Source organism: Phoxinus phoxinus (genome assembly GCF_949152265.1).
Source record: "Phoxinus phoxinus genome assembly, chromosome: 8".
In the NCBI taxonomy this organism is placed as follows: Eukaryota; Metazoa; Chordata; class Actinopteri; order Cypriniformes; family Leuciscidae; genus Phoxinus; species Phoxinus phoxinus.
In genome coordinates, this window is record NC_136883.1 from 24,107,760 (window position 1) to 24,126,191 (window position 18,432).

The window sequence follows — 18,432 nt, forward strand, 5'->3', positions numbered from 1 at the left end:
AAGGGTTGTTTAAGTTGAAACATAATACACAGGCTGCATCGTAAATCGCATACTTCAGTATGTGACAAAAAGTTACATAGTAATTCACAGTACTCAATCCGGTGAGTTTATGAAGTGTGCATGTTATGAGCCCATGGGAGAGGATTTATGAATGGCATTGAAGCGATGATTATTACTATGAAAATTTAGACCCATCTAACCTGACTAGTTAGAGCAGGGGTGTCCAATCTTGCTCCTGGAGTTCAGCTCCAACCCCAATTAAACACACCTGAACCTTAATCAAGGTCGCAGGTGTGTTGAGGCATGTTGCAGCTAAACTCTGCAGGACAGTGACCCTCAAGGAATTAGTTTGGACACTCCTAAATTAGAGAACCCATCTGGGCCACTAAGCCCCGTCTATTTCATTCATACTAATTGCCATTTTCACTTTATGAATTAAAATGGTAGATTTGCCAGTTACCCATCACATTTTCCTCTGTAATTTCCCATGACAAAATAACCTCATGACCATTTCCTCTAACAATGTTTTCCTATGTCCCATTAAAAGATCAAATATATGTAAAATAACTCCCTTTGTGCGGCTCAGGCCAGAGGCATGAGTGAATGTTCTGCATCTGGGGAAATGAGAAAGGCCTTTCAGGCACTGATCATGAGTGCAGGAGGTTGGGTGGTTCAGAGATGATCCGCTCCTCATGACCAGAATCCCTCTCAGTCCCACCAGCAACATGGAAGACTTCAGCACACGCACCAATGGCGCGGACAACACGCTGTTTGGAGAGACTTTAACGCGGGTGAGAGAAGCAGCGTTACTTTTTTTTTAAACGTTTTTTTTTTTACATTTTATAAAAGATAGGTTTTTATTGTTTACTTAAGTCAGACAATCATGAGCAGGTGTTACAAAGCAGATTAAAGGGATAAATGAGCATGCACAATATTAACTTGGATCGGCCTACGGAAAGATGTAGTAAAAATAAAGTTGTTAAATTGACAATTTAAGCGCCTGTATTTGTTCATGTCAACTTTTGTTTTCTTTAAGCACACAGTTCTTAACCTGGCTTTTGGTGGACTCGCTTCTCTGATAGTCCTAGTGAGTATTGGTGACACCCACACACACACACACACACACACACACACACACACACACACGTTTGTATGGCTATCTTTGTGAGGACATTCATGCAATCCCTTGCCTTAACCTTCACAAAGTGCTTAACCCTAAAACTAGCCCTTGTTAAAGTGGTGTCAGAGAGTGAAGACCGGCCAAACACTCACACTCTCTTATGTGGACTTTCCATAGACTTAATGGATTTTATACAAACTGTATTCGACCTTCTGCCCCATCACAGAAAACTTTTATTTATTTTTAAATGTTTTTGTGGTGTTGGCCCTACATATATCTGCAATATGACTGATTACTGATCACTTAAACTGCTAGTTGTTCTCTATTTTTCCTCTTTTTCAGGTAACTGTCATCAGTTCATTTGTCTTCCCTACTCCTCCTCCAACAACAGCATTAAATATCTTCTTTGTTGTCTGCATCATCATGATCTGTTCCTCTGTATTAGTGCTGGTAAGTTTATACAGTGTTTGTGTGTGTGTACTACAGCACTTTAGTACAAATGAATGTGTATATAATTTATTAAAAATAAGTGTCTCTGTTTGTTGCAGATTTTCTGGTATCGTCAAGGTGATCTGGATGCAAAGTTCCGTGGTCTGATTTATTATTCCACTGGTCTCATTATCATTCTCTGTCTGTGTGCCAATCTGTACTTCCATGATGTTGGAAGATGACATGATTCAGGCACACCACTCATACTGAGCACCACCTTAATTCTCTCAAGCACAATAGTTGTAAAATTAATATAAAAAAGGTAGTTTATCTGTCAGAAGGGATAGTTTTGATTGTGTACATACATAGGTGGTCTATCTATCAGTTTATTTGAACGGTCTACCTTGTGTTTATGCTGAATATTTGTGTTCATTATTTTCTGTTGCTGTCATGCTAAATGCTGCAGTTTTTCAGTAGTTACTTGTATAAAATATTGTGATTTTTGTTCTGTGAACAATGCTGGTGGTACTAAAGGACGGAGCCCTGACAATGAATAAAATATAGTAGGCTACACATGTACCATGGAAGTTAAATGTTTTGTGGGTTGGAGACCATGATGACATGAGTCTGGTTTTGCTCTTCAAGAAGATCAACTGTTGAATGATTATGCAAAAAACACTATGAACCATCAAACCAAGTTAGCATGCAATAATATTATTTAGATCCAAAAAAAATTTAACATCGGGATTTAAAGTAAATAATTATTTGATCGTTTAAGAAAAAGTATATATTTTAGGTGCTGTGACAAGTTATTAATGTGAGGTTAATAGTCTACTAATAGTCTATAAGATCATGGAAATAGCATATTTATACAATAATTATTAGAAAATGCCGTTTAAAATCATTTTAGATGCAGCATATTCCACATTACAGAGCACCAATTTCTTTAAAACGACTGCCATCTAGCGGTGTGCAGATAACAATAGCAAACTCTTTTAATGAATTTTAGTGAATGTAAAAGTAACTTGTTGAATATTCATCTTGTTATCAGAGTAGGCCTATTATAACAGATTTTTTATTAATGTATTTATACGGTGTGCGAATTATACAATGAATGTGATGGTCACCCTCAAAGTAGCCTATGCTGCATACAACAGGTGAGTAGAAATGTAGCCTAGGCTACTATTTGTAGGCTACTCGTTTGGGTCTAATTTAACACATGTGTGACGTCATTTCTAAGACTTCAAACCGGCTCCGTCAGATGACGTTATCTGTTGACGTCGCTATCTGATATGATGGGACTGTCCCGTCATTCCGTTCAGCAAGCGATGGAGCGCACGAGGAAAAACATCGTCCACCACCGAAGGCGTTTTAAACTGAACTGTACAGCATGGTTATGTTGTGTTTTAATCCTGAACTCGTCCACGGGGTCTTCCGCTCAACTGCGTCAGTGTACAGAGGTGAGAGACTCATGTTTTTGCAATACTTATGGCGTACATTTGCGTTTTATCAATTTGTCCGGTTCATCATGGATCTATTTTTGCACGTCTGTGGGTTTTTTAAAGCATTCGTGGTTGTTTGGCATTTGTACTTTTGGGATCAGTCTCTTTACTGATAGCCTATGTGCAGCAAGATATGTATTATCACACATTTTTAAACAAAGTAACAGGTGCATCATCAGATACACAGATTGAATGGCCGTAACCAATCAGAACTAGGCGGTTTTGTTTACATGAAAAGGGAAACATTTAAATGCTCAGTGGTAGTAGTTTAATTCGATTTCATCTGTCATGGAAAAGTCACACTGACAGGCAGAGCCTTGAATAATGTCTTTAGAAGTTCTTGGAATGGTTCCTCTCATTATCCTGTCATGAGAGAAAGGGCTTTTGAAGTTCCTTCATATTAGATATTTGAGGCATTTTTAGAGCTCACATTGAAGCTTTTTTGATATAGCCTATTGGAGCATTAAGTTGAATCTTCACTGGGTTTCTCATTAATCTATATCCATGTGTATGTTGGTGTTCTATTAACAACTTATTTGTGTGACACTTTTGGTATATTCTGGTAATTTTCTGCTGAGGATATGACCAAAATGAGGGCTTTTTTGTTGTCTAAATTATTTTTTATATGATTAGTGTTTTTTTCCCCCTTAAATAATACTTGGTTTTATTTGAAGCAGAATGTCTTTTTGGTTTTACAGCATATCTTTTAAAAATACAAAATGTGCATGCTTAATATGGATCTTTATTTGTTATTCATAATGGTAATTTTAGCTATCGCTATGGTAATTTTCCACAGATGCATGATCATGTGTAATTTGGGCCTGTTAATTGTTGGATTTTAATGTTGTTTGTTTTCGCGGTGGTGAACAAACTGCATTGCCATAAATGTGTACAGTCAGATTAGAGTCATTTAAGTGCTCAACAATTTAGGATATCAGATTATTCTTATGTCTTTTGTGTGTTTGATAGCCTACTAATGTATGTTTACTTGAACTTTTCAGCCTAAATATTGATTTAGAAGCTGATATGCTTTTTGTCTAGGTATATTGATTGGTGTCAGATTGCGTATTTTGGGATGGGCATCCCATTTTAAATATATCTCATCTCTGAAATGATGTGTTAGAAGAATCTAGCCAGAGTATGTGTTTTATCTCTTATGATAAAAGTGTTGTGCTGATGGATGAACAATTATACAGTGGAGTGCTAAGCTAAGATGATCAGCCCTGCGTGCCCATCTCAAGAGCCTGGTGATATGATGCTAAGAATAGCAAACCTCAAACCGCTTTCACAGAGAGCTCAGCAACTCGTCTGGCCTTATTCCATGGAAAAAATTACTGTTAAGATCTTTATGTGTCCCATAAACCAAATGATTGACTGCAGTTCTTGTCTATGAATACGAAACATTATCGCAGAATTGGGCGTGTTTGGCTTAAATGCATTTATAAAAATGAGAAGGTAGGCTAATTGTACACAGTTCCCGCAAAGACACATTAAACGTGTGTATATCCTTATTCAATGTGGATGTAAGACAAATTATTATATCTGTTATTCAATAATGTACTTAATTGCTTATAGGGGAATTACAGGCATTGGGAAGTGTGGGGTAACACATTTGATTCCTCATTAGACCAGATCTGATTACCAGTAACCTTAATTGCATAAGCACCGAAATATTACTCTTTTGTGATAAACTATAAGCAGAAAAGATGATTTTTTGCATTTTCTCATACTCATCATCATCAGTTGCACATTATTAATATAAATGTATATAGATATATAGCCTATTAGGCTACTGTCATGTGGAGCACAATAGGCTGATTATATGCATATGGCTTGTACGGGTTTTGTATGGTAATGTGTGTAATATCAGAGACTAGATCCTGTTTTCAGTGTCTGCACTACTGTATGTTGACCCACAGGGTTTTATTATCAGCTTCCTCCTGATGGCAAGTCTTTCCTTCCCAATCACTCACTCTGTGCTGGAGGACCTGTAGGAATGTGGTGGTAACAAGATGATTCATTGGTTTGGCTGAACAAAATGGTCACATCTTATCAAAAACAATAAATCAGTATATTAATGTGCAACACTTTTTGGGTTCGTTATTAACCTACGAATAGGCCTATCTTTTCTTATTTATACTATAATTGGTCTAAGCTGAGTTTTAGCAAAGTATTTTAAAGATTTAACCCTCAGACGGTCTTCGTTTCGGAGTCACCTCCTGGGCCTTCCCGGTCAGAAGTGACCGGACACCTAAAAATTCAATTTCCTCCATCCCAGTAAAACCAATGCAATTTATTTTTGTTCTATAATATTTTTTCTTTTTAATTTTGTATTTTGAGAGAATTTGATTGAATTTATTAATATTTATGCAATATTTATGGTCTATTTTTGCCATTGAAAATAATACACATTTTTTTTTTTTTTTTTTTTTTTAATGCAGTATTTTAGTTTAATATAGAGTCTAGGCCTTCAAAAAAAAAATGGTTGAAGCAGATTAGCGCCATCTGGTGAGAGTATGGAGAGAAAGCGTAGAACCATGTTGTAACCACTAGATGGCATAAACAGCACTCTATGGAGAGGCATGTGACTTCCCCAGCTGTTTAATGGACACATTTACTTTTTTTTTTTTTTTTGTGGATTTGAATATATATTTAAACAATCTCAAAAACTATTTCTTATCAAGTTTTTTTTTTTTTTTTTTTTAGAAATAGTGATTTAAAGTGTTAGTTTTTGCATTATGATTAGTCAAACCTAAACATTGTGTTAGAAAGCCTAGAAAAATTATCCTAGAGTGGAAATCACACAATCCACCTAATATGTCATCATGGCTTAGTGATATAATGATGTTTAATATAAATATAAATATATATTTTTTTAATATATATAAAAAAAATAAAAAAAATAATGAATTTTTTTTTTTTTTTTTTTTCTAGATGTTTTTTAGAGCGTCACCCCTTTAATGCTGTGTACTTAAAAAAAATGTAAAAAAAAAATTTTGGGTGAATTTTTGTGTTTTTGTCAATTTCCCATTCATTTCCTATGGGGGTCATTTTTGACCAAAGACCACAAGTGTAACTATTTTTTTTATGACCACTTAACATGCTCGGATCATGACCTCAATTTTGGCTGTGATTTTTAAAAATTACAAAAAATATGTTTTGAATTTTTAAAAATCACAGCCAAAATTGAGGTCATGATCCGAGCATGTTAAGTGGTCATAAAAAAAATGAGGTCATAGAAAAGGTCATAGAAAAATTCAAAAATTCTCCGCATTTTTGTGTGTACAATCCACAAATCGGATTGTACACACAAAAATGCGGAGAATTTTTGAATTTTTGTAAATTTCCCATTCATTTCCTATGGGTCGGTCATTTTTGACCGAAGACCACAAGTGTGACTATTTTTTTCACGACCACTTAACATGCTTGGATCATGACCTCAATTTTTTTTTGTATTCACATACCTAATGCCATAAAAGTCACCAAGTTTCATAACATTCCGATGAAGCTGTGATTTTTAGAAATTCAAAACAGAAAATTTTCCGGTCATAAATGACCGAAGACCGTCTGAGGTTAAAAAAGTAACTTCACCTTTCTTGTTTTCCTTCAAACCCATTATTCTGTGTTTTAAGTAGACTCTTGCTGTAAGATGCTGATTATTGGCTCTTTTTTTTTTATTCATCCCAGTCACTCTTTTGAATCTGAGGAGTTTCTGCAGGTTGTGCTTGTGTAGCCAGGTACAAGGGTATGTGAGTGTATTTTTGTGTATTATAAGTCATTCAATCACTGAAACAAGTAATTTTATCCTTTATGCACATTTAACATTTGTGTGCCTACTAATCTACTAGAAAGAACAAAATATCTCTTTTCATTCAGGAATGAGTTGTGTCTGAGTTTGTTTTAATGATGGCAAAAATGTTGTTCAATTTGTTCGGGAGCCAGAAGTCGCAGTTTATTCACAAATTATATCTGTGCAAATTCACAAAACACGATGTCCAAATCTGTTAACGAAAATGTCGTCCCAGTTCTTTCACCAATGACATATGTCAGTTCGCTCCAAAACGTCCCGGTTTGTTCAATTTGTTCAGAAATGAGAATTTGCAGTTTGTCCAGAATATTTTTCTCTTGTGTTGTTTGAGTTTAATTCAACATGCTTGTTCTGTAGGTCATTGCATACTGTAGATGTGATGAGAATTTGTTCAAACATTAAACGCCAGTGATGCTGATTTGTGGAAAGGAAAGGGTGCAGCCACAGCAGACTCAGGACAGATGACTCATGCATTTGTTACGACCTCCTCTGCATTGTCCACACAATACTCAAGTGTCCATGTGCTTTACTCTTTTACAGTCTAACTTCACACACCCACAAACACAAGCATTGTCAAGATCCTTGCTAAATTTAGACGTGTTGTTTGTTTTCACAGACGGACTACTACTTTCAGTACACGGAGTGTAACAGCACCGGGTCCAGATGGAGGGTGGCCATCCCTCTGAATCCAGGAGAGTGTACAGGACTGCCAGACCCTGTGAAGGGCACCGACTGCAGTGAGTTCACTCAGTGTGTTAGTCAGAGATGGATGTTTAATTTCTGGGAGGGTTGTGACTCAGATGGGTCTTTCGGAAATGGAAATTTATGTTTATTTGGATGTTCATACTTGAATGTGTACACTAATGTGATTCACTGCATTTTGAATGGCATGAGTGTGTGCGTTTAAACTGTTTTTGTCACCCCTTATCAGCCCAGAGGAAGTTCCTCTTAGATAGAATGTTCATTGACCCTGAATAATGATTCCCCAAACTTTACAAAGTCCTCGGTCAATGTATTCAGTTTTAGTCGAGTAGTTTGGAAGAACCCAGCAAAAGGCATGCTGAAATCAAAATTGACCCTTTTTACTTTATTAATAAATATAACCAATAAAAACAATTTGTCACAATTTTCAATGAGATTCCTGTGTAAAAATGTGTCTCGCCCACTACTTTATTTCTTGCTGAATATTCTTTCTCAATTGGAAATTAATTCAATGAAAAGTAATTTATTGTAAATTGATAATCACTCTGCAGTTGATATGCAACTATATGATATTAGTTAATTTTCCAGAGTAATGTTTGTTTGTTTAGATTTATTTGTTTGTTTAAAATGGCCAAAGATGCTGGCATCTTGGTAAAAAAAGCAGATTTTATTTATTTATTTGTTTTGTTTGCTAATTTATTGTTGTTCATCAAATGTCTGGATATTAGATCATTTTACACATAGACATGGTACACTGCCTTACTAAATACTTGGATTTGGTGATCGCTCTGGTCAATTTATTTTCCCAATGACATCTCATTAAACTGTATTGTACATTTGTTTACATCCTTGTCTGTCAGCATTCTCGTGCAAGGCGGGGGAGTTTCTAGAGATGTCTGCTCAGGAGTGCATAAAGTGTGCGGCTGGCACTTACTCCCTGGGCAGCGGCCTACGTTTCGATGAGTGGGACAACATCCCTTCCGGATTCAGCAGCCTAGCAACCTCCCCTAATGACTCACCCAACCGACAGCATGCATCCACCTGCAGGAGGTGAGTTACTTTGAGGTCTTCAAAACAATCTTTTATAAATCTTCTTCATTTGTTTAATTGGACTTCTCCAATTCTTTTTTTCTTTTCGTTGTAGTATATTTCATATTAATGCGGAAATTCGGTGTGGAACATATTGAAATGCTTGTTCTTTCTTTCTTTACTTTTTTCCTCACTTTATTTAGATTTTCTCCACATAAACAAAATGCATCACACAATTTCAGATACCATTTGAAATATCACATTTATGTATTTATAGTCCTTAAGTATAATAATTCCATCTCTCTTGTAAATAAAAAGGACCATGGAGCAAATAAGAGACAGAACAAGGTTAATTCTAAGTTAAGAAATAATAAAAAGGAGATATACCATTTTTGCTTTCTATATTTGGTGTGTTTAAAAGGTATTGAGAAGAATGCATTATCTTCATTGGTGGAACACTAAATAGAGTAATACTAAAATCCTAATGCACATACATAATGTAGGATATGCATATTATTTTCAGTTGTATTAATAGCTAGTCAGATGTGTCTAAAATGACTGTTCCCAATCAAAGTTCTCATTTTTTGGTTCTCATCAAAGCATTTGATTTTTGCCCCTTTATTTGTATCCCTTTATTTCATTTATTTAATATTAAATCAGCACACGTTCAGATTAAAGCATACACTAAGACTTATTTGTGCAGGCATGCACACACTTCCAGAGAGATGAAACAATAAAATAAAAAATAAAAAATCCCGTTATGCATCTGAAGACTAGTCACCGTTGTGTGTGTGCCTTGTGTATTTGTATGCTTTTAGTGCAAAGTGGGTTGCTCAGGGCTCGTATCTGGAGTCCAACAGGGATGAGTGTACCGTGTCTCTGATCTACACTGTTCACTTAAAGAAGCCGGGGTCAGTGTCCTTTGACTACCAGTATGTGGATAACAGCATCATCTTTGAATTCTTTGTAAGTTTGGATTCCATTACTACTGTGGAGACATGTTTGTTTGAAAGATATTTTAAGACATCAAAAGCAGCTATTCTGTATTGTTCAAATAAAAATATTTTTGGACAGATTCAGAACGACCAGTGTCAAGAGATGGACCAGGATTCAAATAAAAAATGGATCAAATTGACTACTCATGGAGAGTGGGGAACACATAGTGTAAGTCCGAAACTCACCACAACTTTTTTGCCAGCTGAACCTCTTTGACCTAATATATTTACTTGAAGTACACCTGCGATTTTAAGTTAATAAGTTCGGTCAATAATAAATATATATGTGTACAGTATATACATTTTAAGTTCACGATTCTCTAATGTTGGTTAATGGTCACATGACATGCAGGTAAACAAAGATTTTTTCTTTCTGTAAATGTTTTATTTTGATTTGTTTTTACATTTTTTAATTATTTAATTAAAAAAATTATGGTTTAATTACTTAATAACTTTCATTAAACTCACAAACCCCCTGTAGTTCCATCATGAACTCCAGTGAAACCCTGACATAATGTAATATATAATCCACTTCATGTTGTTAACAAAGAATTAAATATATTTTTTTTCTCTTTATATTTTTTTATCATTATGGTACCTAAGATTATCCTATTCAAATCAATGTGATAAATGAGTTCGGTCAAAAGTAATCTAAAAGTAGTCAGATTATATTACCGTAAATGTGTAATGTAATGTAACGGATTACGTTACTAACTACAATTTTTGTGATGTAATTTTGAATCAGTACCGGATTACAATTTGTAAGTAGTCTACCCAGCACTGTGTGTGTATGTAGTGTGTATGTGTGTATATATATATATATATCTCTGTATACACAAAGCAGAATTTTTCAGCATCATTCTTCAGTCACATGATCCTTCAGAAAGCATTCTAAAATGCTGATTTGCTGCTCAAGACATATTTATTATTATTATCAATATAGATATCTTGTCAAAACTGTATTGAAGTGTTTAATTCTTTGATCAATAGAAAGTTTAAAAGCATGTAACAGCATATATTTGAAATGGAAATCTTTTGTAACAATGTAAAAGTCTTTGTCATTTTTTTAAATCAATTTAATGTATCCTTGCTAAAAAGTATTAATTTCTAAATAAAAAGTTTACGTTATTGTACATACTGTAGTAATTTTCAGTATGCAATTTTATCATTGTTCAAAAACACTCAATGCCCAAATAAGTAATCTTTACTGTATTTAAGTAATATCTACACAGTATATGATATCTTCCTCATATGATCAGGTTAACCTGAATTCTGGCACTAATATCATGTACTGGAGAACTACTAGAGTCACACTCGGCTCTAAAGCAGTCAAACCAATACTCCTGAAGAACATACGGATAGAAGGTGAGGGTGCGCTACCTACGAGTGCATGTTTTTCATTTTAATTTGAAAAATGCTCCTTATTGAAAGATTGTATGACGTAATTTTCCTCTCTCAGGTGTGGCGTACACCTCAGAGTGTTTTCCATGTAAGCCTGGGACTTTCAGTCGCACTCCAGGCTCCTCCACCTGTGTGCCCTGTCCACGGGACACATATTCTGGCCGAGGGGCCAGCTCCTGCACAACTTGCAACACAAAAACACACTACGCCTGTAAGTGCATACAGGCATTTAAATACCATATAGGCTGGTTTCTAGAAAATGCAGATATATGTGGTTGTGGTAGGACTTAAAAAAAACAAAAAAAAACACATAAATTGAAAATATTATTGTGTGTGTGTATATATATATATATATATATATATATATATATATATATATATATATATATGAATGAATGTGTGTTATACACTGGGTATTCAAACAATTGTTATTTATTTTAATTTACGTATTTTTAAAGTGTTTTTTATAGTTATTATGTTTTTAAAATAAACAGTAAATATTTTACTAAAGAAGATAAAATATATATATTTTAAAATTAGCTGATCTCTACATTAATGCATATTATATTTTTTATGCACATATTTATGCAGAGAATGAGCCATTTGATTTTTAAAGGAATAGTACAATCAGAAATTTGATTTTTATGTGATCATATTATGTGAAATTCATATGAATATTTTTTCTTCTGCTAACACAAAAGCATGTTTAGACAAATTTACCTTCATGTTTTTTTTAGTTGTCTAAAGCACATTCAAATATTTAATTATTTCTGTTTGCATTAAAAATATTTATTGAATTGAAATCAAATTGTTTATCGAATCAAATTAAATTCTGATTGTACAAAAATCACTTTTGAATTAAACCTACATGAATTGTAAATCGAATACGTTAGCTATAAACCCAAAGATTCACATAGCTAATGTGGACTGAGTAATAACCACGGAATGAGGAAAAACTCTTTGAATGGTTTTGCTTGTGTTAAAGCCCGTTCTCACAAGTATGGATAACTATATTAGTATCCAGACCAGCATACAATATTATGTTTATTCCAAGCGTGCATTGTAGCATTGTTGTCTTCCGCTTTAAATGCTCGACATTCTGAAAGTTATGCCAACGATATTGAGAAACAATAAATATAATATAACTCTGCCGTTATCATTATAGTTGTGGTTTGGACTATTCTTTTATATTTAGAACAATATATTTATAGTTATCATCCTTGATGTAATGTGAGATATGATTCTTCTGTATCTTTAACAGCAGAAGGTTCTGCCATGTGCAAAAGTAAACCTCCATGCTCAAAGAAAGACTACATCCAGACCTACAGCACCTGTGATAAGGATGGAAAGGTACGTACACACTTACGCACGCACACACACGCACGCACAAAACAACTATCTGTGTAATAAATGGAAATTATTCTTTTCTTAATATTTAAAGTAAATAATTGAATGCATAAATGTCTCTTTCTCATAGACTCGGGTCCTGTATGAGTGGCTAGAGCCTCGGATTTGTTTGGAGGCTGCTGCAGGTGCAGTGAAACTGCCACCTTCTGGTCAGCGTAAGCCGTGTCCACCCTGTAATCCCGGTTTCTATAACAACCACACTGCCACCTGTTCTCCCTGCCCACCCGGGACTTACTCTGATGGAGTCAAAGGTGATAAATCGTCCAAACATCTTAAGAAGGACATATGAAACATGATCATCATCAAAAGCATGCACATCATTTTAATTACATAGCCAAAGATATTAAACATGGATTGTGTGGCATCTGTAGCATGCCAGTCTTGTCCAGCTGGCACGGAGCCTGTCCTCGGGTATGAGTACAAGTGGTGGAACGTGCTGCCTGCCAACATGAAGTCATCCTGCTTCAACGTGGCCAACAACAATTGCGATGGCTTGAATGGTGAGAGATTACACAAGAACGCTGTGGGATATGTCACAGCATATGGTTGTAATGCTTATTTTTTTCTGCTAGATGTCGCTGTTGCGTCACTGATAAATACAAATGGACTTTTCTGTACATTCTATATGTTCTTCACATTTGTGCATAATACCTTCATATCTTTTCTCTACTTTTTGTGTCTTTTAGGTTGGGAAGTAGCAGGTGATCACTTACAATCAGGATCAGGTCGTTCGGATAATGATTATCACATATTAACTCTTAGAGTGCCTGGATTCAAGTGAGTCTTCAAGTAGGCTACTTGTCCTCCTACTCGCAGCTACACTATTCAAGTGCCGCCCACAGCATGTTACGTTCATTATAGCTCATTAAAAACTTTAAACGGTGTACCTCTGCTGTGTGAGTTGATATTACAAGAAGTGTTTCCTTACATAACCTCGGTTCTCTGTGTAATAATGAGCCTGTATTGTTTCTATCAGGTTGCCCGTGTCTGTTCAAGGAACATCTGGCAGTGAGTACGGACGGATCACTTTTGAGTTTGAAACTAGCTGTTCAGCTGACTGTGAGTTTTACTTTATGACGGTAAGTGTGTTTATGATCTTTTTTTTTTGATAGATCATTTTAATCTGCTTTTAAATGTGCATAAAAACAATTTACATCTAAAGAATGGTAATTTTGACATCTACACAGTTTCATGGTGTTTTGTATTGTAAGACTTGGTATGAAATGAAGTCGTATGATGCTGTACAACCTGAATCAAACAAAACCTTAAAGGGTTAGTTCACCCAAAAGTTAAAATTCTGTCAGTAATTACTCCTCCTCATGTTGTTTCAACCCCGTAAGACTTTCGTTCATCTTCGGAACACAAATTAAGATATTTTTGATTAAATCTGAAAGCTGTCTCACTCCTCCATAGGCTTCTATGTTATTGAAACTGGCCCAGAAAGTCAGTAAAGAAGACAATGTTTAAAATAGTCCAAGTGACTACAGTGGCTCAACCATAAGTTTATCAAGCGACGAGAATACAGTCATGGTCAGAATTAATGGCACCCCTGGTAAATATGATCAAAACTGGCTGTAAAAAATAAATCTGCATTGTTTATCCTTTTGATCTTTCATTAAAAAAATTGCCAAAATTCGAACCTTTCATTGAAGCAAGAGAATTGAAAGTGGGGCTAAATCACATTATGAAATAAATGTTTTTCTCCAAAACACGTTGGCCACAATTATTGTCACCCTTTTATTAAATACTTTTTGCAACCTCCTTTTGCCAAGATAACAGCTCTGAGTTTTCTCCTATAATGCCTGATGAGTTTGGAGAACACCTGACAAGAGATCAGAGACCATTCCTCCATACAGAATCTCCTCAGATTCCCAGATCCATGTTGGCGCTGCTTCTCTTCAGTTCAGCCCACTCATTTTCTATAGGGTTCCGGCCAGGGACTGGGATGGCCATTGCAGATCTTGGTTTTGTGCTCAGTGACCCATTTTTGTTTTGATTTTGATATTTGTTTTTGGATCACTGTCCTGTTGGAAGATCCAAACATGGCCCGTTATAAGATTTCTAGCACAGTCTGTTAGGTTTCGATTTTTTATCTGTTGGTATTTGATCCAATCCATGATGCCATGTATCTGAACAAGATGTCCAGGACCTCTGGCAGGAAATTAGGCCCACAGCATTAAAGATACAGCAGAGTATTTCATTTTACACATGGGGTACTTTTTTATCCCTGTGTGCACCAAACCCATCTTAAGTGTTTGCTGCCAAAAAAGCTATTTTTTGGTTCCTCTGTCCATAGAACGTTTGAAAAGTACCTGACACTACTGGAACTTCAAACGGGACGGGTTCTATGGTCAGATGAAACAAAAAAAAATGCTTTTTTGGCAGCAAACACTTAAGATGGGTTTGGTGCACACAGGTATAAAAAAGTAATGTACGTAGTGTAAAAGCTAGAGATGCACCGATTAAAATTTTTGTAACTACTTTACAGCACACACAAATAAATCGGCATATATCGGCAAAAAATCGGCATATGTCAGACTGGTGACTTCCGGTCACCAGCCGATCATATGCTGGTCAAATGCACTCGGATGATGAACATTGACCAACATCAGCATCACAAGTTACGCACATGTAGGAAACCTTGTGAATTATGGCCGTTTCACACCACAAGCGTGAGCGGCGCGTATTTTTTTTCCGGTGTGAATGCACTCATTGATTAACATTCACGCTGAAAAAAATATGCGGGGCAGGAGCAGGAGCACAGCGAGAGTGACTTTTGGGTAAAAGTATATGGTGTTTTATAAAAAAAATATATATAGAAAATAAATATTTGTGTGTGCTGTAAAGTAGTTACAAAAATTTAAATCGGAATCGGCAAGTCAACTCAATGAAAAATCGGAATCGGCCTAGAAAATTGTAATCGGTGCATAAAAGCTCTGCGCTTCTGTGTTGTATGTCAGAACGTAGAACAATGTATCCTAAGGTGACTTACAAATGAGAATTGCAACAAGTGATCTTAAAGAGGCAATAATCACGAGAAGTGCTAATAATACAAAGTTTAAAAAATTGTCCTGAATAGTACAAGCTAGAACAAGGAAAGCTTACAAAAAGCTTAATTCCGTAACACAATTGTATTTCCCCCACACATTTACCCTTTTTGCCAAAATAAATAGGTAAAATATACATAACATTAGGTTTAGGTTCAAATTGTAACAGCTTAGATTTACTATTGCTATTTTGCTATAAATAATTAATTAATACAATTGATTACAATTTCTCACGAATCTGGCTAGAATGTTTTAAAATGTATGCTAAAAAGGATAAAAAAAATACTTGTAACACTTTACAATGTTTAATTTTTTTAACATTAGTAACTACATTAGTCTACATGAACAACCAAAGAACAATACTTCTACAGCATTTATTAATCTTAGTTAATGTTGATTGTCCAGTTCTTTACTAAGCTACCTGCTATAGCTCAATAAACTCCCCACTGGAAGGGTTTCAGGACAAGTACGGCGGATACAACTCGAGTCACTTTGAGCTTTTATTGCGCACACACATACACAATACTCATCCACAAACTAGGTAGCCTGCATGCTATCGCTACGTTAGCCTGTCAGTTGGATATTTTAGTGACGTTAGTTAGTTGGGTTAGGTTGTAAACCTGCAATGAAAACACAAACACCAGAATTACCTAATAAAATAACCCCAATTATGTGACATTAATTATTTATCTGAAATACTAGCAATGCTAGTTTATAGTCACTCACCGGCAAGGCATACCAGTCCTGAACATCAACTAAATGAAACTGAAACCTAAAGGCGGAGGCGCCTGCGCACTAACTAATTAAGCATACACAGACAAATAGCCTAGAAAAATAACCTGGCGACCAGTAATAATAATAAACAAACCTTTAACCTAGTAAGAAAATAACATAAACATCCATCACTTGTAATATATATTTATATTTAACACTAGTTATACCTGCTGGAAAGTTCTACACCTCCCACTTGGTCTACTGATTCTAGAATCCAAGTAGGCCACCATAACCAAAACAGTTAAACTTCTAGATATCAAATTATCCCCATGACCATGCAAATAACATTGCATACTTGGATATGAATGTACTATGTCACAACACGAATAACTATCTCTTCAAGTTAGCTTTAAATGTCCATAAACAATACACATTGTCCTTGATGACATTACAACCTCCTTTACCGAAACACACCACCAGCCTTTGGAAGGATGGTAGCGGGGAGAGTCTCGATCCTTCACCGAAACACACCATGGTGGGGATCCTTTACCAACCGAAACACACCATGGTGGGGATCCTTTACTGCTCCTCCACTGGAAGCAGAACCACCAACCTCCTAACGTCCCTGTGGAGGATGGTGGAGGGATAGTTCTCCATACCTTGGTTTTTCTTGAACCGTCCGCCGACAACTGGACAGCTTCGACATGTTCTCACTCTCACATCTCGTACTACGCCCTTCACATCAGGACACACCTCCACGACTCGACCCAGCCTGAACTGGCCCCTCAACGCGTTCTGATCAGCTAACCACACCAGGTCCCCCGCTGCAACATTTCTAGCAGGCGCGTGCCATTTCTGACGGATGTAGAGGCCCGGACCTGCCAGCTGGCTCCACCGCTTCCAGAACTTGTTAACCTCGATCTGGATTGCTCTTAGCCGCACGACGGGGTAAGTTGGATACTTAAACCCTCGGGAGTCCCCACTGGGTCCTGCTCGACCAAGCAGAAGAGAGTTGGGAGTGATGACTTCCACGGTCTCATCCTGTACCTGGGCTCTGGCACCGATTGGTCTCTCATTTGACAGGTTAGCAGCAAGGTACAGGAAGGTCTGGAACTCCAGTGCTGTCAGGTTATCTTCTTTACCAACACTGCTTAACGCTCTCTTGAGAACACGGACAGCTGCCTCAGCTGCCCCATTTCTGTGGGGAGAGTCCGCCGGGTGAAACACCCACATCCAGTCGGTTCCTACAGCTGCTGCCTTCTTCTGGACCTGATCCTTGTCAATGCCACTTAGGAACTCATAAAGCTCCTGTAATACTGGCCTGGCGCCCACAAAGTTTGTCCCTTGATCCGACCAGAGCTTCCTTGGGTGACCCCTGAGAGCTGTGAAGCGCTGGTATGCTTTCAGGAATCCTTCCGTCGACAGATCTTCCACAATGTCAGCATGTACTGCTCTCGAAGCCATACAACTGAACACTACACCCCAGATTTTCATCTTTGTTCTTCGTCTTATCGTATCTTTAACAACATATGGTCCGAAAAGGTCCAATGTCGTAAACTCGAAAGGTGCAGCTGGTTCAGTTCGTTCGAGGGGAAGCTCACTCATCACCTGTTTGCACATTCTCGCTTTGGTCTTTCGACAGTGCATACAGGAGTCAATGACCTTTCTGGCAATCCTTGGTCCCAGTACCACCCATGCTTTAGACCTCACACGGAGGAGTGTGCCAGCAACACCTTCGTGGTTAACCTTATGAGCCTCTCGAGTGAGAAGGGTGCTAATCCACGCATTGTAGGGGATCAGGGGCACACCGGTATCTCCCTGGGTAACGACCTGGACTCTACCATGGCATTTTAGGAGCCCTGAAGCCTCATCCCTGCTGACGACGAGTCTGTTTAGCGTCGTCACAGGAAACGTAACTCCCTTCTGGGCGGCTAGGCACAGGTCTTGGAATGCAGCTTTGCGTTCCTCTACTGTCAATACTGCCTCCCACTTTGCTGGTTTAGAGGCCCTGCCTACACGGGCCAACCACTTCTTCACAGCTCTGCGGACATAACCAACTACTCCACAAAGCTTAACTAGAGAACTGCACCTAGTTGGTTCCACTTGGTCTATGAGCATGGCTCCCCACAGTGTCTCTGTTTCTTTGGTCTCAGCTAAGGTCAGTTTCATCCCATTTTCTGAGGACGCTGAAACCCCGCTAACTCCATCTGTAGCTATTGGATCTTTACCACCAGGACTGTCAGGGTTCAACTGCTTCTTGGCTTGAGCTCTGGTGAGG

At 37.0% G+C, this 18,432-nt stretch overlaps 2 protein-coding genes across 8 annotated transcripts in view; both read left to right on the forward strand.

Moving 5' to 3' along the window:
- The first annotated feature begins 277 nt into the window (after positions 1–277).
- tmem243a (transmembrane protein 243, mitochondrial a) lies at positions 278–2,422 on the forward strand. 2 transcript variants are annotated; one of them, XM_079621674.1, is made up of 5 exons: positions 288–443; positions 587–791; positions 1,037–1,087; positions 1,463–1,570; positions 1,669–2,384. In XM_079621674.1, exons 2-5 carry the CDS (start codon positions 693–695, stop codon positions 1,789–1,791), a joined length of 381 nt encoding a protein of 126 aa, XP_079477800.1. In that variant the 5' UTR covers positions 288–443; positions 587–692; the 3' UTR covers positions 1,792–2,384. The 2 variants fall into 2 exon arrangements, with proteins under 2 accessions (XP_079477799.1, XP_079477800.1); XM_079621673.1 differs by having other exon boundaries at positions 278–791; positions 1,669–2,422.
- A 341-nt stretch (positions 2,423–2,763) lies between these two features.
- The window catches only part of elapor2a (endosome-lysosome associated apoptosis and autophagy regulator family member 2a), a 66,894-nt gene continuing 51,225 nt past the window's right edge, over positions 2,764–18,432 (forward strand). For 3 of the 6 annotated variants that reach the window (XR_013798491.1, XR_013798492.1, XM_079620254.1), the window contains exons 1-12: positions 2,789–3,009; positions 7,476–7,596; positions 8,422–8,611; positions 9,409–9,556; positions 9,665–9,754; positions 10,845–10,950; positions 11,045–11,197; positions 12,248–12,336; positions 12,464–12,644; positions 12,765–12,893; positions 13,080–13,170; positions 13,370–13,472. Coding sequence is in view for 4 of the 6 variants with exons in the window: in XM_079620254.1 (XP_079476380.1) it covers positions 2,842–3,009; positions 7,476–7,596; positions 8,422–8,611; positions 9,409–9,556; positions 9,665–9,754; positions 10,845–10,950; positions 11,045–11,197; positions 12,248–12,336; positions 12,464–12,644; positions 12,765–12,893; positions 13,080–13,170; positions 13,370–13,472 (1,569 nt within the window). In the remaining 2 variants the exon portion in view is untranslated. Of the gene's footprint in view, positions 3,010–7,475; positions 7,597–8,421; positions 8,612–9,408; positions 9,557–9,664; positions 9,755–10,844; positions 10,951–11,044; positions 11,198–12,247; positions 12,337–12,463; positions 12,645–12,764; positions 12,894–13,079; positions 13,171–13,369; positions 13,473–18,432 lie in introns of all 6 variants that reach the window. The other 3 variants (XM_079620253.1, XM_079620251.1, XM_079620252.1) reach the window with 2 other exon arrangements.

What these genes read in the sequence shown, in the direction of transcription:
- tmem243a (XM_079621673.1), top strand. Translation starts at nt 693, where the DNA reads ATGACCAGAATCCCTCTCAGTCCCACCAGCAACATGGAAGACTTCAGC. An exon ending in TTGGAGAGACTTTAACGCGG is followed by an intron (nt 792 to 1,036) that starts GTGAGAGAAGCA and finishes GTTTTCTTTAAG; the next exon opens with CACACAGTTCTTAACCTGGC. An exon ending in GTTCCTCTGTATTAGTGCTG is followed by an intron (nt 1,571 to 1,668) that starts GTAAGTTTATAC and finishes TGTTTGTTGCAG; the next exon opens with ATTTTCTGGTATCGTCAAGG.